The sequence below is a fragment of the Hippopotamus amphibius genome, chromosome 8 (genome assembly GCF_030028045.1).
Source record: "Hippopotamus amphibius kiboko isolate mHipAmp2 chromosome 8, mHipAmp2.hap2, whole genome shotgun sequence".
In the NCBI taxonomy this organism is placed as follows: domain Eukaryota; kingdom Metazoa; phylum Chordata; class Mammalia; order Artiodactyla; family Hippopotamidae; genus Hippopotamus; species Hippopotamus amphibius.
The window spans coordinates 39802755-39822799 of NC_080193.1; the positions used below are offsets into that span (position 1 = coordinate 39802755).

General features: G+C 38.9%; 1 protein-coding gene across 2 annotated transcripts in view; it reads left to right on the plus strand.

Annotated features, from left to right (window-relative positions):
* The window catches only part of CNTNAP5 (contactin associated protein family member 5), an 893955-nt gene that overhangs the window by 721866 nt on the left and 152044 nt on the right, over positions 1-20045 (plus strand). For both annotated transcript variants that reach the window (XM_057745525.1, XM_057745526.1), the window contains exons 15-17: positions 8016-8143; positions 8322-8492; positions 17233-17451. In XM_057745525.1, the coding sequence (XP_057601508.1) occupies positions 8016-8143; positions 8322-8492; positions 17233-17451 (518 nt within the window). The remainder of the gene's footprint in view (positions 1-8015; positions 8144-8321; positions 8493-17232; positions 17452-20045) is intronic.

Genomic DNA, 20045 nt, shown 5'->3' on the forward strand with positions numbered 1-20045 from the left:
TGAAAGTTCATTCACTTTTTAATAAATGTGAGGTTGTATTAAGTGTATTCTGCAACTTGCTTTTCTACACAAAATATGTCTTGAAGAGCTTTAACTTGGCATCATTAAATAAGCATTAACATGAATGCATCCTGTCGATTTTAATGGCTGCAAAGTTGTATCATAATGCGGTTTATCATAAAATGATAAGCATTTTATTTGTAAATAATGTTTTACTCTTAGAAAAAAATGTTGCAAGGAACATTGTTGAGTCTTGACACACTTTCTTTTCATTTTTAAAATTATTATTTCTATTGTGTAGATTTCCAGCTTAGAATTGTTAAATCAGCCACTTTTCTATTTTGATGGATGTGGCCAAATTGTTGAAGGGACTTAGGACTTTACGTAGACCACAAGGGAGTCAGTTCAGAGCTGGCCTCCCTGACTCAGGGTGAAATGACAGTTTCCCTAAGAAGGTGGCTTCACCACCGAACTCACTAGATCTGCAGAATTCACTAGAACCAAAACAGCCACACAGGGAGACATTAGTTACGATTTCTTTTTGCTCAGAACTTGCTAGAACCCTTCACCAGGTGTGAACAGCTCTGACAGGCCCCTGGGGATGATGTATTCCCCTTTGGTTCCTCCTCTCTGTGTCTGTCATTTCTACCACGCCTGCCACTCCTCAGAGCTAGATCCACGGCTACCTACAAATAAATCCCAGTGTCTTGGCATTATTTTCAAAGAGTAGCGTCTCCGTCATCAAGAAGAAAGAGGAGAAAGAGGAAAGAGAAAGGAGCAGAAGGAGGCGGAGGAAGAGGAGCATTACTTTTATCTCCTTTGCAAATCTGCCTTATAGATTTTTAGCGAAAATATCATGAAGTAATACACGTCAGACGTACGCTTAGAACACACACAATTGTGGCTAATTATGCTGGCAGCACCCTCGTTTTCAGCCTGTAAAATGTAATTGATCTCTATGTAATATCATATGATGTAACAGGATGATCAAATCCTGGATTTGTCACTTAGTGACTAGCATTTCACCTCTCGGAGCTTCAGGTTCTTATTTGATTTAAGAAATGAGAAAGAAAAAAAAGAATGCGCATATCTGGGGAGTGCTGGCTGAGTTGGTACTAATTTGCTCATCTAGCAGGTGTACTAAGTATTTAGTTCTCAGAAACGTGTTAGTCATCATTTTTATTATTATTTTCTTTATTTTTGCAGCATCTTAAACTATAAGAGGCAACATCGATTTATAGAAATTCAACTAATTTCTACAAAAACCTGTATGCATATATGCAATAAAATGCGTAAGATAACTAACTAGCATGCCGGAGCAATCGCGTGTATCATTCAGCCATCACACTCTAGGTGATATAAAGAAAGAGCACGGAAGACTCCCCTCCCCAAAATGGGGCTGCCCTCTGAAAATTCACTGGTAAAACTCACCATGTCATGCTGGGGGTGCATCTGCCTCTGTAGAAATTAACTGGGAGATTGCTTGTGAAATGTGTCACCGAAGAGTTTGTGGACTCCCAGAATTCCTGTCAAGGTGACCTATGTGTAATCTCAGAGAATGCAGGGCTGGAAAATGATTGCAAATTAGTAAACTGAAACCTAATCAATTGAAGTGTATCTTGTGTGGAGAAAGCCTATGTGAACAGAATGGGGAGAGTCAGACTGAGACCCACAAGGACAGCTCAAGGACTCAGGGCTGGATTATTCCAGTGCTGCCTGGAGAAGATGCAGACAAATGTGGGAAACACAGCTTCTACTCATGAGAGAGCCTCTCTCTGTAGGAGCCAGATGAGGCCTGGAGGACAGGAGAGTATGCTGGTTATGGCAAAAGTTTTGGTTCCAACCCTGGCCTCTCTACTTGCCAACAATGCCCACTGAGAAGCTGTATCTCCTCTCTCAACCTCAGTTTCTTCTGCTGTACAAGGCAAGCGATAACACCATCACAGGGTTATTCTGAGGGCAAAATGAGACCAGGCATAAAACTCTGTGTGCTCACCTCACCAGGGAAAGGCAAGAGGCAGCTCCCATCCTCAGGTCCTGAGATGAGAGATGCCCAGCTGAATCCCAGAGCCATCAGGAGGTTCTAGGATAGCCTCCCCATACCCAAGCAGGGCCTCTAACCTGTGGATCTTTTTCTTTAGGAAGAACTCCTCCTGTAAAAGGCAAGGATGCTTTAAATCACATTTTATTGTCTACTCTAATGTGTTAAATATTATGGAATTTGGACCCTACCCGTAAGAGATAGAGACTTCTTTACAGGCTTTGAAGCTATAAAGTACAACTCATGGTCCACATGTGTGAGTATGTTTCTGGGCATGTGGACAAGAGTGAGGGGGAAGGAGGGAGTGGAGGGAGGAGCAGCAGGGACAGGGCAGGTAACTATTGCCCAGGCCCAGGCAGACTCTGGGCCTCAGAATAAAACTGAGCCCAGGAGGATGAGAATAGGGCAGTTGAACAGACACATGAAGATGGGGAGTTTGGTGGAAGTTGTGGACCAAGAATGAGGGAGGAAGTGAGGAAAAGAGGAGAAGTGAAGACCTACAAGTGTATGGTCCCAGCAGCTCAGAGCCCGGAGCCAAGTCATTCACAGAACTGAGTAACAAGTAGGGTGGCCAATCCCCGGGGAAGTGACCAGTGGAGGAGGTTTGGGCATATTACTTAGACATGACTATTGACATCCAAAGGAGATCTTGCAGGACTTCCTTGGTGGCACAGTGGTTAAGAATCCGCCTACCAATACAGGGTCCACGGGTTCAAGCCCTGGTCCGGGAAGATCCCACATGCCCCAGGGCAACTAAGCCCGTGCGCCACAACTACAGAGCCTGTGCTCTAGAGCCCATGAGCCACAACAAGAGAAGCCACCGCAATGAGAAGCCCACGTGCCACAATGAAGAGCAGCCTCTGCTTGCCGCAAGTAGAGAAAGCCTGCATGCAGCAACGAAGATCCAATGCGGCCTAAAAATAAGTAAATAAATAAATAAAGTTAAAAAAAAATCTTTCATAGGCAGTTGACTGAATGTGTATTCGTGGCAGAATGTGTATGAATGTGCGTGTGTGTGTGTGTGTGTAACAGGAAAGAAGGCAACACTGTAAAATGCTACAACAACGTGGAGTAAAGTTCCACTGACATATTCTGTGGAAATGAGCGATTCACTGAAGTTTCAGGGAAGTGGAAGGAGAAACGGTCACCTTTGGTAGGTTGAGGAAGAGGGTGAGAGAGGACAAAGAATGCAGACATGCTGTGAAGAGCTTTTACAGCCCCGCGGAATGTTTCTTTCTTTCATATCCAGAACAGGTTCATCCAATGATGCCTATAAAAACCTTCATCCTTCATCAAATACTTTTATTTATTTTTAAAGATTTTTTTTTTGATGTGGACCATTTTTAAAGTCTTTATTGGATTTGTTACAATATTGCTTCTGTTTTACGTTTTGTTTTTTGGCCATGAGGCATGCTAGTACTTTTTAAAATCAATTTTATACTCATAAGATCTGGAGGGCCATTTATATTTCCTAATAATAAAGTAGCATCGGGTAAACTTGGGCTGTGCTCCTATAACAGGACCTGAGTTTGTCCTCTCACATCTACTCGAGAGGCACCCTGTGGATTCAGGTTTCTAAGGTATTTACAGAAGAAATATAGTTTCTGAAAGTGTTAAATTTATGCCAACGTTGCCTTGTTTTGCCCCTCATGTTTCTTATACTAGGGACTGAAATCAAGACTCCAGCAATGGCCTGGCCAGCGTGGGGCGCAGCTGAGGAAATGTCATCTTCCAGTGTGGACTTGTTTGTGTGACCACAGTCAATGTTTGCACTTGCTTTTTTGTCAACCAAGTGACCCCTGAGCTCATTGTGAGCCTCTTTTCATCTAATCCCTTAGGTTCTTCTCTTTATCTGAAAGCCTTAATAAGGAAGATAAAAGGGAAATAACACCTTAACCAAAGTTAAGATAGAATTACTGGCAAGCATCAGGACAGCATTTAGGCTTGTAGAGCTCTTTATGGACATCACCCTGGCTGTTCCTCTGCAGCCACAGCAGATGCAGGGCATCGTGTCTCCCACTCAACAGAAGGGTGTGCAGAGTTTCTTGAGAAGAATTCATTCAGGGTCACACAAGGGCTTCCAAGGGACCTGAGGTCTTGGGTTCTTTGCATAATTTTCTAGGTTTCTCTACCTTATGAACAATGTGTTATTGGTTATATTTGAGTAACTGAAAGAGAGAAGACTATAAAAGGGGAAAAAAATCTCTTAATCGGCTCAGTCACCCAAATGATGCTATAAAAAGAATTGCAGCAGTTAACCAAAAACTGGCTGATGGAAAAAAATGGCATTATGTGAGTTTTCACTGCGCTTTAATGATACGCTAAAGAAATCAGTGGCCCCTGTTCTGCTCTGCAACCCTGATTTTGGTAAAATCCCTAGATTCAGATAGTAAAATTAGGAGGAGACCACACTGGCTTATTTCTGTGCCATACTTTTGCTTTTGAGAATATCTGAGTCTTTTTCTTAATGTGCATGTTTTATCATTAGGCCACATGTATTTCTTGTAAGTCTCTCATCTATTCTTTGTGCCCTTCAAGCTTCCATAAGCTGGGATCTCTGCTGACCAACCACGGGGCTCTTTTTTCTTATTTTCCTTTTAAAAATTCCTTTGTATTTTACACTCTTATTTCAGACGTGATTGGGAATTTATTGAATCCCTACTATGTGATAGTTGACATAACTTTTATATACATTATCTACTGCAATTTATACAAAAATATCAAATTAGTATTATTATCCCCATTGAAGAGATTAGGAAACTGAGTCCCAGGGTGACCTCACTGACATCATACAACCCGTGTGTTGAGGCACGTGGATTTAAGCTATGTCTGTCTGGGCCTAATGGCAATGTTTTCCCACGACAACGTAATCATTTCTATACTTATGTAAGCACCCTGTGCCTTTGGGAAGAGTCTTGTATATTGTTGCAAAAGAAGACAAAGTCTGTAAAGTGTTTGCCCTTGAGAAGACAAGCTCATACACAAACTAAAGAAAAACAACTTCGTGTGTACAACATCAGCTCTGCAGCTGCAGACTCCCTGCCTATTAAGAGGTACCACCGTAACCTGCATCATTTTTTTATGCCACCTGCCAAATAGTCTACCTATTAATGCTTTGAATCATCCTTGCCACTCACACATCGAATTAAATTCAATCTTATTCTCATTGTGACCCTAAAAGCATGAATGAATTTGCAAAGTTCCTTGAAGCCCAGGTGACCTGTAGGCTGAATACAGCCCTTACCTGTGTCTCATTGGTCAGTGCAGTATGGTTCCCACCATACTTTTTTTTTTTTTTTTTTAAAGAATTTTAAATCCATTTCTAAGATGTAAAACTTGAGAAGTTTTACATTGATAGTCCAGTCTGGCCGACTGGTGCTACATTCGTGAAGAGTGTAATTACCTGTTAGAAATGGCTATCACTGTCTCCTGGACACAGAACACCTGCTTCCTCCCAGTCTTCCTCTCATTCTTTTTCTTTCTCTTTTTCCACCTGACACTGAAGCTGTGTGTCAGCTTCCGTTTACCACCTAACACAAAGCTGGCTTCATTCATTTTTATTACTTTCCTGGCCCCTGTAGGCATCTGAGTTTGTATCTGTTTCTACCACATTAAACAATGTTAGAGAGGTTGTTAGATTTTATATAAAAAGTATTTTTGGTAATATGCTCTGCATCATCAAACTAAATAGGAAGTTCTTTTCTTCTGTTGTTTGGAAGAGATTTTTATTCTTAGAGCGATTTTTTATATTCCAACACTTTGACACAAGGACATGAAATTGATGCAGACAAGATGTCATCGTGTATGAGGGAGGCAGTGGTTGGCATCGATGGACAGACTTTAGAACCTACCACTTTCACCTTGAAAAGGAAAAAAATTGGGGAGAAATATAATCCTAGAGCCATATAGACTTTCTTCAGGAGACCATATGTATATGTATCTATTCCACTTTGGTTACCTGAAATTTGCTTTGCAATGTATTCTAGAAGAAATATTGGATGTGAAGATTCAAATTTTATTCTGTGTCTGTGTAACATTCATAGACGTGCTTCCAAATAGACACAAAAATCTTATTCCAGATTCTTTGATTGGCCTCTAAATACAGGTACTCAAATTACAGACAATGGATAGTGTATTTCTTTACATTTTGGGTGAATAGACCTGTGAGGGTATATGTACAGGTGAATATTTGATTTGTTTATAGCCAAGATGAATTAGTACATTTTTCTACAAGTCTCAGGAGTTGTACATCTAATCTTACCATTTAATTTTCCACAATGTTCTGTATTGTGTCGAGATCTCCAAGACAGAATCACAGCTGGATGTACGAAAAGATGAATTATCTTGCCTGAGGCTGCAGAGCGATTCCGGAGCAAAAATGAGAACTCAAATAAGTGTTAACACTACTATTTTTGAGCATTTACCATAGATCAGGCACGGTGACTATATCATCTCATTTAATTCTCTCTATAACTCTGTGATATAGACATTATCTCCATTTTTCAACTGAAGATACTGTGGAATCTCAGAAGTAAAATGATGTGCCCAAGCTAATGCAGGTGGAAACTGGGGATCTGGGATTTCAGAACAAATCTGTGTGCTTCAAAATCTGTCCTTCAAGCACTTCATCACACTAACAGGTCCTTGCCATGCGTCCCTAATTCATAATTTGACACATTATTTTCTTTGTCTCTAGATTCAGAGCTGTAAATAATATGCAAATGATGATGAAATATAACGTTGATTTTACGTGTTTTTTGAGTGTTGTGTTGACTTCTTTGTGTCTACAGAGAGAGAACCAATATGAATTTGCTCCTTTGTGCTCTCATAAACAAATTGCTGCACCATATATTTTGTCCTGATTGTTGTTGCTTGGTACTGTGTCTCCCAGCTCCCAGGTACAGGCAAGATGATCCATCCTGTGCTTACCTGAGGTTGTGTGGGTGGGGAATCCAGCTCACCCATTCGCGATTCTCAGACTGCCTCATATGATTCAGTACAGATCAGCTCAGATTAACATATATTTATGGTGTCCTTGTTAAATTTAGGGTTGAGATAGACACCAGGTGACTAGACCCCTGCCCCTTCTGCCATGAGACTGTAGGCAAGTTATCTCATATCTCTGAGCCTCAGTTTCCTCATTTGTGATAGGAAATAATAGAAACAATAGTACCCACTGCATAGGGGTATTACTTACCCCTTAGTATATTTCTGACTCAAAATAGTTGCATATTCATTCAATGCCAGTTTCTTACCTACATTTTTTTTAATCTCGGTGAAATGGTATGTCCTTACCATGAGTCCAAAAACACAACTCATAAAAGGGAAACATGAATAGCTTAACCCCATTCATTTATTTTTTATTTAAGTTTCTTGTCAAAGGATGATGGGTCAGTTTCCTAGTTGCATAATTAACAGAGACAAAGCCAGAGCCATTAACTGTGAAGATCTCTAAGATATAGAAAAAAATAAAAATAAAATGCAACAAACCACCTAGAGTTAAAAGTTGATAAGAAACATCTTAAGCTGATTAAAACCTGTTGGCAAGTGGCTGAAACATGTCCTTGGAGTGATTTCAAATGGCTTTGTGATGCCTATTTCAAGTTAGTTGCTGAGATAGCTGATCTCTTCATGGAAAGAGAGGCAATGTTTCATGTTCCATCAGTGCTGCATTGGGCAGATGGGGTGCTCTGAGCTACAAAAAGCAGCAGCAAGCTTTATAAACTACCTGCTTTTCTGGAAGGACTTAAGGAAGATGTAAAATGTGCTTTTTTTGGGAAGCTGGCCATGGATTTTGTAATTGGCATCCCAGACTTTCACACATACCTATGAGATGAAAGGCCCCCTGTAATTCCCCTTTCTTCCCCCACCCTGCTGCAACCAGCCAAGTCACTTTTAAAAAGAGGAGGCTTGGTAAAGAATCCCTAGATTATCTACATTCTCTCCTCTTTTTTCTTACATTTATGTTTTGCAGGACAAATGATACTGGCTTTCTTTCCTTCAAAGACCACTTGCCTGTCACTCAGATAGTTATCACTGATACCAACAGATCAAACTCAGAAGCTGCTTGGAGAATTGGTCCCTTGCGTTGCTATGGTGACCGTGAGTACTAAATTGAAAGAAGCTTTCTCTCTGCCTTAACATAAGCACAAGACATTTTATTCCCTTATCCTTTTTCCCTGCAGTGTCCCCCAGTCTTGAAAATTATCCACATGCCCAGTGCTTTCCTATACCCCATTCCAAAACAATGAACCGTGCTCAAGGATTTTTCCATTTGCAGGACACTTCTGGAATGCAGTATCATTTTATACGGAAGCCTCTTACCTCCACTTTCCTACTTTCCATGCGGAATTCAGTGCTGACATTTCCTTCTTTTTTAAAACCACGGCTTTATCTGGAGTTTTTCTAGAAAACCTTGGCATTAAAGACTTCATCCGACTTGAAATAAGCTGTAAGTGTTCTCATTTATGAATTTAATATAACTGGTCAACAGAAATTTTAACCTTATCTTTGCCACCAACTACTAGTGTATATTTAGACTATCAAATTAATCTCCCTGGGCATCTGTCAAATTAACAATGACAATTTCTAATTCCTTCTTAGGCTTTTTGTTTTATTATTACCTAACAGTATTTAAAGAGTCTTTCTCTCTTCAAAAATAGTACATTCCCCAAATTCCCCTAGATATTTATTTACAGTGTCCTGTATCTGATCCACGGGCACTTATTACCTATTTTTTTAAGCTTCCACAGAACATTTTCATTGCAATTGCTATGGAAATTTGAAAACATTAGTATTCTGCACTCTCTTCATATCTGAGGTCAAATTTTTGTTGTACTTTTCGCTCTGCAAGTAATTTCTTGACTTATTTTCTATCACCAGGAATATGTGACTCACCAATCAGAATTTCTATTGTTTCTCTACCACTTCACCATGAGCGGGGGTGTATCTGATGAATTTGATGCCAGGACATGGATCATTTTTTAACATCCCATCTCCTATATACAAGTTATATTCAGAAATAATCATAAATTTAAATGAAAAGTCATAGAAATGCAGACGGGGAAGTGTCCTGTTATAGAACTTTTATGTGTAATCATGTCAATAAAAATATTCCAGTACAAAAAAAAAAAGATAATACAATAAAGAATTTTAATCACATTATTTTTATATAAAAGGGAAAAATACCTACATATTGGTCTGTTCAAGTAATAGCAGTAACATTAAAAGTTCTGTTCTTTAGACTTGACTTATGCAAATTTGTAAATGGTTTCATCAAAATTGATTTTCTCTGCATGTTCATATTCAAAAGAGTATAATCAGATTCATCCATTTATCTTCTCTCTTACTGATCAAAGGATACTTTTTATTAATTTTAAATTTAAAATATTTTTCACATTAAGCAATAGATATATACATTTTAGGAAAGATTTTAAACATAAGGCTGAGTTCAATAGAGATTTATAAAAATCCCACTTCACAATAAATTCCAGAAATTGCAATACTCTATTTTTTTCACGATCAATGCTAGCAACTTTCAAATAGCTCTGAAATAAAAAAAAATCCACTAAAATATTTTTATTAGAAAATTCATCATGGGTTACTATTCTATTTTGTAAAACCTTACAGAGTTCCTAAGGTTTCGAGTTGCTTAAGCTCTCTTTGCGTGCAGTTTGTCTTCATAGCATTTGTGGTACTATATAATCTTTGTTTATACAGTAGATCTGAATTAAACCATGATAGCACAGTAACTGTAAAAATGGAAAATCAGAACTTGAGTTCCTGTTCTTAAAAACAAACACATAATTAAGTCTGCATGTTCAGGAACCAATGGTATGTCAGGAGTACTCTCTATTAATTTCCATCTTGAATATAATATGTATTAAGTGGTAGGTAATAAAATGTACCATTTGAAACGTACATATGCATTATTAAAAATTGATACTAACATCAGCATTTGTTACAACTTAGACCAACAAAAGTTTTTTTTTTTTTTTTCTTTTTTCTTGGTGGAAGAATGTTTCATTGCTGACATTATTTAGAATCATTGGAGTGTGGCAATAATAAAAAAACAGATCTGCTTTTAGTTGCTTTCTCTAGCTTTCTGATTCTCTACAATTCAGTATACCTGCTTCTTTCTCATACACAAGGTGGACTGCTCCCACCATCTTGCCCTTGTTAAAGCTGTGACCGTGAAGACTTATGTTTGTCATTAGGTGTCTCATTTACCTGGTTCTAAATGCGTGTTTTCTATGGTTTGATCGAGGCAATTGACCATGTTACAATAATAATATGACTGCATGAAATACCCTTGAAAGCCTAAGTAATGTCTTAGCAGTAGAAACTTGGAAATTTGAGAGCTGTAGAAAAAGAGATAAAAATACTGGCTGGAAGAGGTGGCTGAGGTGTTTGTACAAGCCTTCTGCAAAGCACAAAGCAGCTAAGTGTTTCTTCTGCAGTTACAGCACAATGTAAGGAAAGAGATCTCTTTAACTGGTAGTTTTAACCTCCTTTTACTCCAATGACTTAGACTATTAATGGGAGGAAGTTCTTGTGGCTTTAGTGTGAAATAAGATCCTTCATACCTAACTTGACCAGGCTCTAAATACATGGAGTTGAGTGCCAACCATTTCATAATATGGATATAATAACCTCAATGTAAATTTAATAAAAATCAGCCCCTAAGGCCTTTCGATTCATTCATGCAGCAGCAAATGTCATGAAATACTATCACAAGGGAGTTAATGAGTGATGATTTAGTGTTAATTACATTTCAATGTCCAATTTGTTTGTACTTCTTGGTACTATATTCTATCCTTTGGGTTGTACAAAAATGTTTTCAATGCAGGTGGTATTAAATGTGATAAAAATTTAAAATACATTGATGTCATTGTTTGGTGTACACTTTTTCACCAGATCAGAGAACATGTATTTTTTGAAACACAATTTTGTATAAACTTTTTAAAAATATGAGGCCTCATTTTTCAAAATATTTTGTTTTTTTATTATTATATAAAAGGAAAAACAAACAAGCAAATGGGGTTGGGGATCTTGCATTTCTTACTAACAGCTGCACTCACCCTATGTCTTTTACGCAGATGGAATTTTCACCCTAAAGGATTCATAGCAAGATTCCCTGTAGATCAACTTCTTAGAAAGAAAATGGCCTTCACAGAAATGTAGTAGATTTCTCAAAGTAGATTTCTCTTTCATTCCTAAGGAGTACTTCTCTGTAAATATCTGAAAAGAAATTTTCAAAATTGATGTATCCAAATTGTTGGACAGGGAACAAGAAGTTTCCATAAAATTCTCAATTTATTTCTTCCTGGGTCACTTCCAACTACGACATTAGAATTTAGTAGACTTGAGATTAGTCCATATTCTGTGAAAGGCAAGATGTTTCACTGTATCCTCAAGTCTCAATGGATGTGTTTCAAATGAGACTGTGGGAAAAAAATAGCTATTTTGACAATTAGTTCACAATGGTTGTACAGGTAGAAATAGATATTTTGGAGTGGATGAGTGGATCAGAAGGAAATGGCTATTGAAATCAACATAGCATAGTGGAAAGAGACTACTGTCTAGAACCCAACATGGATTCTAATTTCTGTTTCTCTAAGTCTAATTGTGAGCAAGTTCTTCACCCCTTCCGCGTTTATTTATAAAGATGGAATTGGTGATACCCGTATGCCAATCAGATGCATTTGGCTGCAATTAAAAGAAAATTCACTCTGAACTGGTAAACAGAAGGACGGGAGTTCCCTGGTACCAGGACATGTAACTAGGCCTGGAATTGGTGGGGCACTTTATTTCTGGTTGGATTCAGGAGTTTAACAAATGTTAGCGGTGGTCTAATTTATTTCTCTCCCTACTCTGACTTCTGAATATCTACTTCAATCAAGGCTAGCTTTCCCTCAAGACAGAGCCACATTTCAGCTGGTAGGAAAACCTTTTTTTTTTTTTTTTACCAGCTATCCACACAATCCTCCTGATATGCAACTCATCTGATCACCTAGAAACAAATGCCTCTAGCCAGGGGAGTAAAGACTACAGATTGGTTTTGCCAGAACCCACCCTTACACCTAGCAGGGGAGCTAGCTGTCCCTAAAGCCTGTAGGGGGAAAAAAACCACTTCTAAACATCTGAGTTCTTGGCTGAGAACCCTGTAATAAACGACAGAATAACAAGAGAAAAACAAACAGAAGTTTATTAACATGTATACCTCATGTATGGATGGGAGATACCCAGAGAAAATGAGTAATTCAAGAAGATGGCTTAGAACTCCAGTTCATATAACATCTTAAAGACAGAACAATAAATTTGTTGAGAAAGAATAGGATGAAGGAAAGCAGTTTTAGGCTTCCAAAGTTAGAGATAAAGCCTAGTTAGTAATGTTTGTCATGTAGATTCTTCTGGTGGCATCTCCAGGCTGAGAGGGTCTAAAGTTGTCTCCAGGAGATTAACGTTTGTCCTCTTGGTAAAGAGAGAAGGAGGGGTGGAGGGACAACTAAATCTACACCTATATCTGTATCTATATCATTATCTATATCTGCATCTATATCTGTATATCTAGAATTTTTTCTGACTTTCAGATGTAACATATCAATAATATTACCAAATGTGATGGTAACTTGAAGATACAATTCTCAGATCCTCAGGGAATAGTGAAGATTAATACTAATAATAATTACACTTATACTAAATGGTTGAGTATTTACTCTGATTAGACATAGTACTGAATGTTTTATATTCATTATTTAATTCTGGTTTCAAATAACCTTATCTATAATCATCAAGACGTATTATGATTTGCATCTTTCAACTCATGGTCCAATATGCAGATGAGGAAGGTGAGCCTTGAGAGGGTAAATAATACACCTAGAATCACCCAGTAAGATTCTGAATCCAGGATTCAACTCTCTGTTCTTTCGAGCAACTCCCTACTGTGCTTTGCAAAACTGCCCCAAGAGCCGAGAATGGTAGAACTCGAGAAAATAGCATGATTTTCCTTCATGTTTTGAGGCATCGGACACTCAGCAGGTCTTTACAAGTTAATGCAAAATCGTATGTGCTTTTTTTCTGGAGATAGGAGCCACAGCTGTCATCAGCTCCTCAAACAGTCCATGTCTCCAAAAAAGTTTAACAATATTTCCTTTAGTTTATATTTCTCATTCTACAGATGAATACATGGGAGGTCAGAGAGGTTAGGAGACTACATTAAGGACTTACATCTTCTTTATTCCATTATGGTCACTGAAATGTCTCACATGCCTGACCTGGGTGGGGCTGAGGAAACAGAGATGGTGTCACAGTTCAAGGAAGCAAGAGCATTGTATAGGAGCCTTAGAAGGCTTCTTCTCACCTCCTGGGAGTGCTTGGTATGCAATCTCTCATGCTTACAGCAGCTTCCTCCGCTTGGCATGCCCCTTCTTTGTCAATTTTCTCAAAAGGACACTGTGAACTCATTTTGTCTCATTCATCTCTGCTTAGCACGGGGCCTGGCTTGGTAAAAACCCACTGAAAGGCTCCAGTGACTCTTTAGGTTTGTCTTGAACCATAAGGTGTAAATGATGAGGGAGGATATTTGTCAGACTGTTGGGGGAAGGAGAGGCAGGTGGGTAAATTTGTGATAGAGGTAATGTTGCCATGGGGCCTCCAGCTTTCCCACCTAGGGCCATTGGGCTATGTCCATCCCCCCAGCAAATGAGAGCTAGTTGATGTTGGCCTCAGATGTCCTGTCCATCAGGTCACTAGCCAATGTTGGAGGTATCACTATGTACTTACATTAATTTTCATTCAGTTTTTCCCAGGCACCTATATTATATATGTAGCTTTGACTGCCCAGAGGGGACTGCATAGGTTTTGGGGATGGTGGTTTTGTCTTAGGATGAGTAGGTTAAAAAGTGAGCTCTAGAGACACATCATCTGGATTTAAATCTTGACTCTGCCCCCGCTGGTTTGGAGCAACTTATCATCTATCTGTGGGTCAGTTCCCTCCTCTGTAAAATATTACCTTTCTCATAGGATTGTAGGGAGTTGATTCATGAAAAATGCTTAGCAGAGTGCTTGGCTCATGATAAGCACTCAGTGAATATTAACTATTATTATTGCATTTCACTGATTCTCCCCCAGTTCTAGGAGGAATGAGTTGAACATAGTAGGTCTTTAATAGTGACTTGAATAAAGTTAAAGTTAAATAATAATTATCTTAGAAGTTTTTTTATTAATTAATTAATTTATTTATTGGCTGTGTTGGGTCTTCATTGCTGCACATGGGCTTTCTCTAGCTGTGGCAAGTGGGGGCTACTCTTCATTGTGGTGCGTGGGCTCCTTATTGATGTGGCTTCTCTTGTTGGGGAGCACAGGCTCTAGGCACGTGGGCTTCAGTAGTTGCGGCACACAGGCTCAATAGTTGTGGCTCACGGGCTCTACAGTGCAGGCTCAATTGTTGTGGCTCACGGGCTTAGTTGCTCTGTAGCATGTGAGATCTTCCTGGAGCAGAGATCGAACGTGCGTCCCCTGCATTGGCAGGCAGATTCTTAACCACTGTGCCACCTAGGAAGTCCCTAGAAGTTTTTTTAAGGAATCTAATACTTTGGTATAAACCTAAAAAAAAAAAAAATCTGAAGAAAATTGCAAAATTGCATTTAGCATGTGCAGTGTAACATTTTAATAAACAAACCTTTAGTTTGATGAAAGCTTCCTGTATACAAGGTCCAGTCCTAGGTTCTGGGTGTCTAACAAATGAGGTGTTCATCTAGAGTTTGCAGACTAGCTGGGGAGACAGACCATAAGCAGATCATTAGACAACAGAGGGATAAATGTTGGAGCAGAGAGAAGCACAGACTGGAAATATAACGAGGAGGCGGGGGTGGAAGGGAGTGGCAGGCAGACAGTGGTGGAGCAAGCCGCCCACAAAGATGTGCTGTCTGCATAAAACCTGATATCCACAAGACCAGCTTTGCAGGAAGGCTTTTCGTAAGCTCTTTGACATTCCTCCCTTTCAACCTCACCAGTCTTTACCTGTGTTTTTAGAGAGAAATACATTTACGCTCAACCTCTCAGTAAGTGTTTATTTGGTCTCAAGATGAGCAGGGCTGCAAGGTGGTACTGGTGGCCCGATAAGAAACAGGAAATGATTCAAAGGGCCAACTTCGCTCTTATATAATCTTTTAATTGTTGAATCCGATTTACTCCCTTCAATTCTATTGCCTTTCATTCATGGGTTTATGAACCAAAAACAGTTGACCTGGGTGTTTGAACCATGTCACTCTGATGATAATAATAATAGCAGCTATCATTGTTGAGAACATCCTACACGCCAGGCACAGTTGTAACACCTTTGTCAGGATGAACTTACAAGCACCCTGACAATTACGTATTGTTTTTATTCCCATTTTACAAAGGAGAAAACTAAGAGGTGATAAGCTTGAAAACTTGCATTAGGTCACAGTGGCACCAGAGTCTGTTTGTAGAGCCCATTACAAATCCCATTTGTAAAGCTTCTACCTTATTGCCTCTCTTTGGGGTCAGGGCTCACATCTACCAGGAAGCAAAATAATTCAAACTCTCTGCTCCTTGAAATTCTGCATGTTGAGGGCTTCTTATACAAAGGCTGGCTTTCTGTTAGGGTTTAAAGGCTGAGGAGGAGTGATCCAGCATGATGCTCGACCTTTGGTATTGCTGAAAATTCAGATCTGTTCGTTGATAACTTTTTAAAATAAATACCTGTGTGCTGTGTTGGGGGTTAAAGGAGGAGGCTATCACTAGGTGCTGAGGAGGGGAAGGTCTGGAATATGAAGTCTCCCATTCCTGAGAGGAGACTATCTTCCCCTCAACTTCAGTTTATAATTTACCTCTCCATATTCTTCAGATTTAGAATTCATGTGTAATAACAGACAATGCAAGAAGATATACTAAAATAGAGAAAAATGATGATTCTACTTTTGGAGTCAGGTTCTACTTACTGTCTGGGCAACTTGGAGCGAATTATATCTACTTCTTTGAACTTTCATTTTCTGATCCACAAAATGGAAATAAAAACAATACGTTCTCATAGGGTTGTTTTGAGGATTAAAATGAGAGAATCTATGGTCAGTGCTTAATACAGTGCTCAGCAGAGTTAATTGTACCTACTGTGCGGCTGCCACTTTTCTCTCTTTTAATGGTGATGTCACCACTGCTGCCACCACCACCACCATCCCTGCCATCACCACCAACATCATGACCACCACTATCACCATCACCATCACTACCGTCTCAACCATCACCACCACCATCATCCCCACAACCATCATCCTCTCCATCACCATCACCCCCTCCATCACCATCACCACCACCATCATGACCACCACCATCACCATCACTACCATCACCACCATCACCACCACCATCATGACCACCACTATCATCTCCCTATCATTGCCACCATCACCACCATCATCATTATTACCCCTGGTTGGCTGCTTCTTGTCTTGTACGATAAGCAGATTGTTATTGAAGGGCAGAAAGTGTCATGGAAGGAGCCCTGCATAGGGAGTTGAGGGGGGAGGCTTGTGTTTGACTGCAGACATTGCCATTTCCAGTGATGTAGACAAGGCACTTAAAATTTCTGAGCCTCTTTTTTTTTTTAAATGTCATAGGAACAGCATGAATGCTTGTGTTGATGAAATAATACATTATATAATAATAATATATATATAATACATATAATAATGTGTTATATATATATACATGAAATACATTATTATAATATGCACAATGAATAATACAAAGCACTGGGCTCTCCAGGGTGTGGTCTTCTCCCTGCAGGAGTATAGCTGCTTAGCTAACCCAATATGTAGAGCCATCCATGAGGACACAGTTGAAATTAGAACACATTCAGACAACCCAGAGCCTTGGAACTGGTGCATTTTGTTAGATCAGCATCAGTGGTCCTGGTCGCTATCTTATTTCCTGAATCCTCACAAAGAGAACCAACTGGAACAACAACAAAAAAAAGATTTGGGGTTTAGTAGTCGGTCGTTATTACCATTAATGGTACTTTTAATGCCACAGAGATTTCAACTGAAGGCCTCTCTACTTAGCTATTGACTTACAATCATATTTACCATCCTTTCAGGATATGCTTGTGTCCTAAATGCATTGACAACTCCCTTCATCTTTCTACCTGTTTCCTTTTTTGGTTTCAGCTCCTTCCGAGATCACTTTTGCCATTGATGTTGGGAATGGCCCCATAGAGCTCATAGTCCAGTCCCCTTCTCTTCTGAATGACAACCAATGGCATTATGTCCGGGCTGAGAGAAACCTCAAGGAGACATCGCTCCAGGTGGACAACCTCCCAAGGATGACCAGGGAGACCTCAGAGGAGGGCCATTTCCGGTTACAGCTCAACAGCCAGCTGTTTGTAGGTAGGGGACATCCTAAGGTGCCCTTTGTGCTAAAAACCCTACAAGACCACTGTGGAGCCAGGCCCAAGGAAAATTACTATTTTATTTTAGACCTGGGAAATGATTAAAGTATTTCATAAAGCATTTATAATTATAGATGTAATTTCACAAATTCTTCCTTTCTAGATTCATCGACTACAACAATGAAAGATTGTCATCACTTACCAAAGCTTGAGGGGATCTCAGACTCTTTTTGTGTCTTTTCTCTTTGTACATATTATATATTCAGATGTCTGGGGACCCTTAGTGTTTTTCATCCTTATAATCAAAATCTACTCTTAGAAAAGGATTGTATCTGCTATTTAAACCTTATTAGATGTTGATTCTAAGTCAGTGGGCTACCATTCACTATTCCTAATGATACCTGACTCCTGATAAGTATTGATAACCATGTAATGATATATGTTATAGCATCTCCAAGGGATTTGGGGCATCAGTAATATGGCTGGGGAGGGAACTATTGGCTCTTAAACTAGGAGCTTCTTTGATGCTCCCTGAAATCACGTCACTTAGGTGGCTGCCTGATACTCGCACACAAAAGCAGCCTGGTCCCTGAGCAGACGTCTCTCCACTGGTCATTCCCACCATGAGACTCAGAATCAACCTTTAGATAAGTTGTTCATCTGAATTGGCTGCCACTGCTGGCAGTAGGGCCTGGGAAGTCTCAAACATCGTTCACTAAGTCATTCATTCATTCATTCCATAAATAGTCAGTGAGCAGTTAAATCAGGAGCCTTGTTGGATAGTGGGAATTGAAAGATGATTGTACAATGAAAATTCAAAGAGCTCACAGTGTGTGTGTGTGTGTGTGTGTTGTGTGTGAGAGACAAAGAGGCAGAAAGAGACAGTGAGAGAATTTAGCCACATTAGTCCAGTCAGGAAAGGTCCACCTTATAGCTATAATTTAGAAAGGATTTTCTGAAAGTAGGTTGAACAGGGCTCATAAAGCTTTAAAGTACAAAATAAAGCTGTAAATGTTAGGGATATTGTATTATTATCAAAATCAAGACACTGCTCTTATATCAAGCTTGAAGTTCAGATGCTTAGAACAGAAGCATAAATAAGTTCTAAAATTGACCTTTAATTTTCTTTCCTTATGTATTTATTTTACCAATTCTCACATTACATAGCTTTACTGCTAGTAATGAAATGCCTTCAGCTATCAATGGGTTTTTCTTACCTGCTTCCTTTAAATTTGGGTTTGTGCAACTTTTAACTCTGAGAAAGCTGTCACTAGGAACACACCAGCTAAAAGAAAAGAAGTAACAGAATGTGTAATCTCTCTTTCCAACAGGAATCATATTCTTTCTTCATCTATCATGTTTTACATATCCAGGAGAAGCAAAGATATAAGTGATTAAAAACGTTTTTATGATGAAAAGGCATTCACTTAATTAACCTACATAAGTGATATGATTTACTATTCAAATATTTTTTTTAATTTATATTGATGTTTTAATTCTATTTAAACATCACATTTTATTGCTCTGAATAAGTTTGCCAGTCATCAAGATTTAATGTCTTTTTGGTGTAATCAATTCAAGTAGTTTGCAACTTTCGTAAATTACATTCCATGCCAAAGTTTAATTTATCTTCAGGCGGTACTGATGAAGCTTTCTGGCTGAAAGGTGTATATAAAGATGGAATTTCTTTAATCCCTTCATGCAAATTTCATGTAGTTATGAAATTATCATATGGCCTGAATACGTGGCAAACTTTGTGCAAGTCAAAAGGGAATAGAGACAGCTGTGTTTTCTTGCTGGCTTTTCACCTACACGTTTCTGTTGAATTCATCACAAATGCAATCAGTAAACGCATGCCGATGGGTCTAGAGGAGATACCTTGCTTGAGTTGGAGCCAAGGTCAGTTGCAGCAAGAGCACCTGCTTCTGTTATGTTTCTTTCCAATAAGTTCCATCTCAGATGTTACTCTGCTTTATTGAATTTGTCTTAATGTACTTGAAGAAGAAAAGAATGCCATTGGAGATCATTTTAGTCTGTTGGTTTGAATCTTATTGTTTAGTGTTCACCCCGTTTAGAAATATCAGGTGGTCAAAAAAATTGGAAGTCCCAATATTTCCATTTTCTATGACTCGGTGGTTTAAAAAAAAAGCCCTCTGCTTAGCAGGAGCAGCCAAAATGACGAATTGCATTCTTTATCATTCAGTAGTTTTGAGTCACTGGATTTTTATATTTGCTAGGCAGAAAGAGATATGATTGCTATGTGCTTCTTTTCTTTAATTTTTTTTAAATTGGAGTATAGTTTATTTATAATGCTGTGTTAGTTTCAAGTGTACAGCAAAGTGATTCCGTTATACATATACATATATTGGTTCTTTTTCAGATTCTTTTCCCATATAGGTTATTACAGAATATTGAGTATAGTTCCCTATGCTATACAGTAGGTCCTTGTTGCTTATCTATTTTTACTGGGATAGATTGAATGTGACAGTGCTTAAATATTAATTTGGATATGTCTGTCTAGATACCTTTAACCACTGAAGGATCTTTCAATCACAACAGAGTGTCATTCAGCATGGTAATCACTGGCATTGC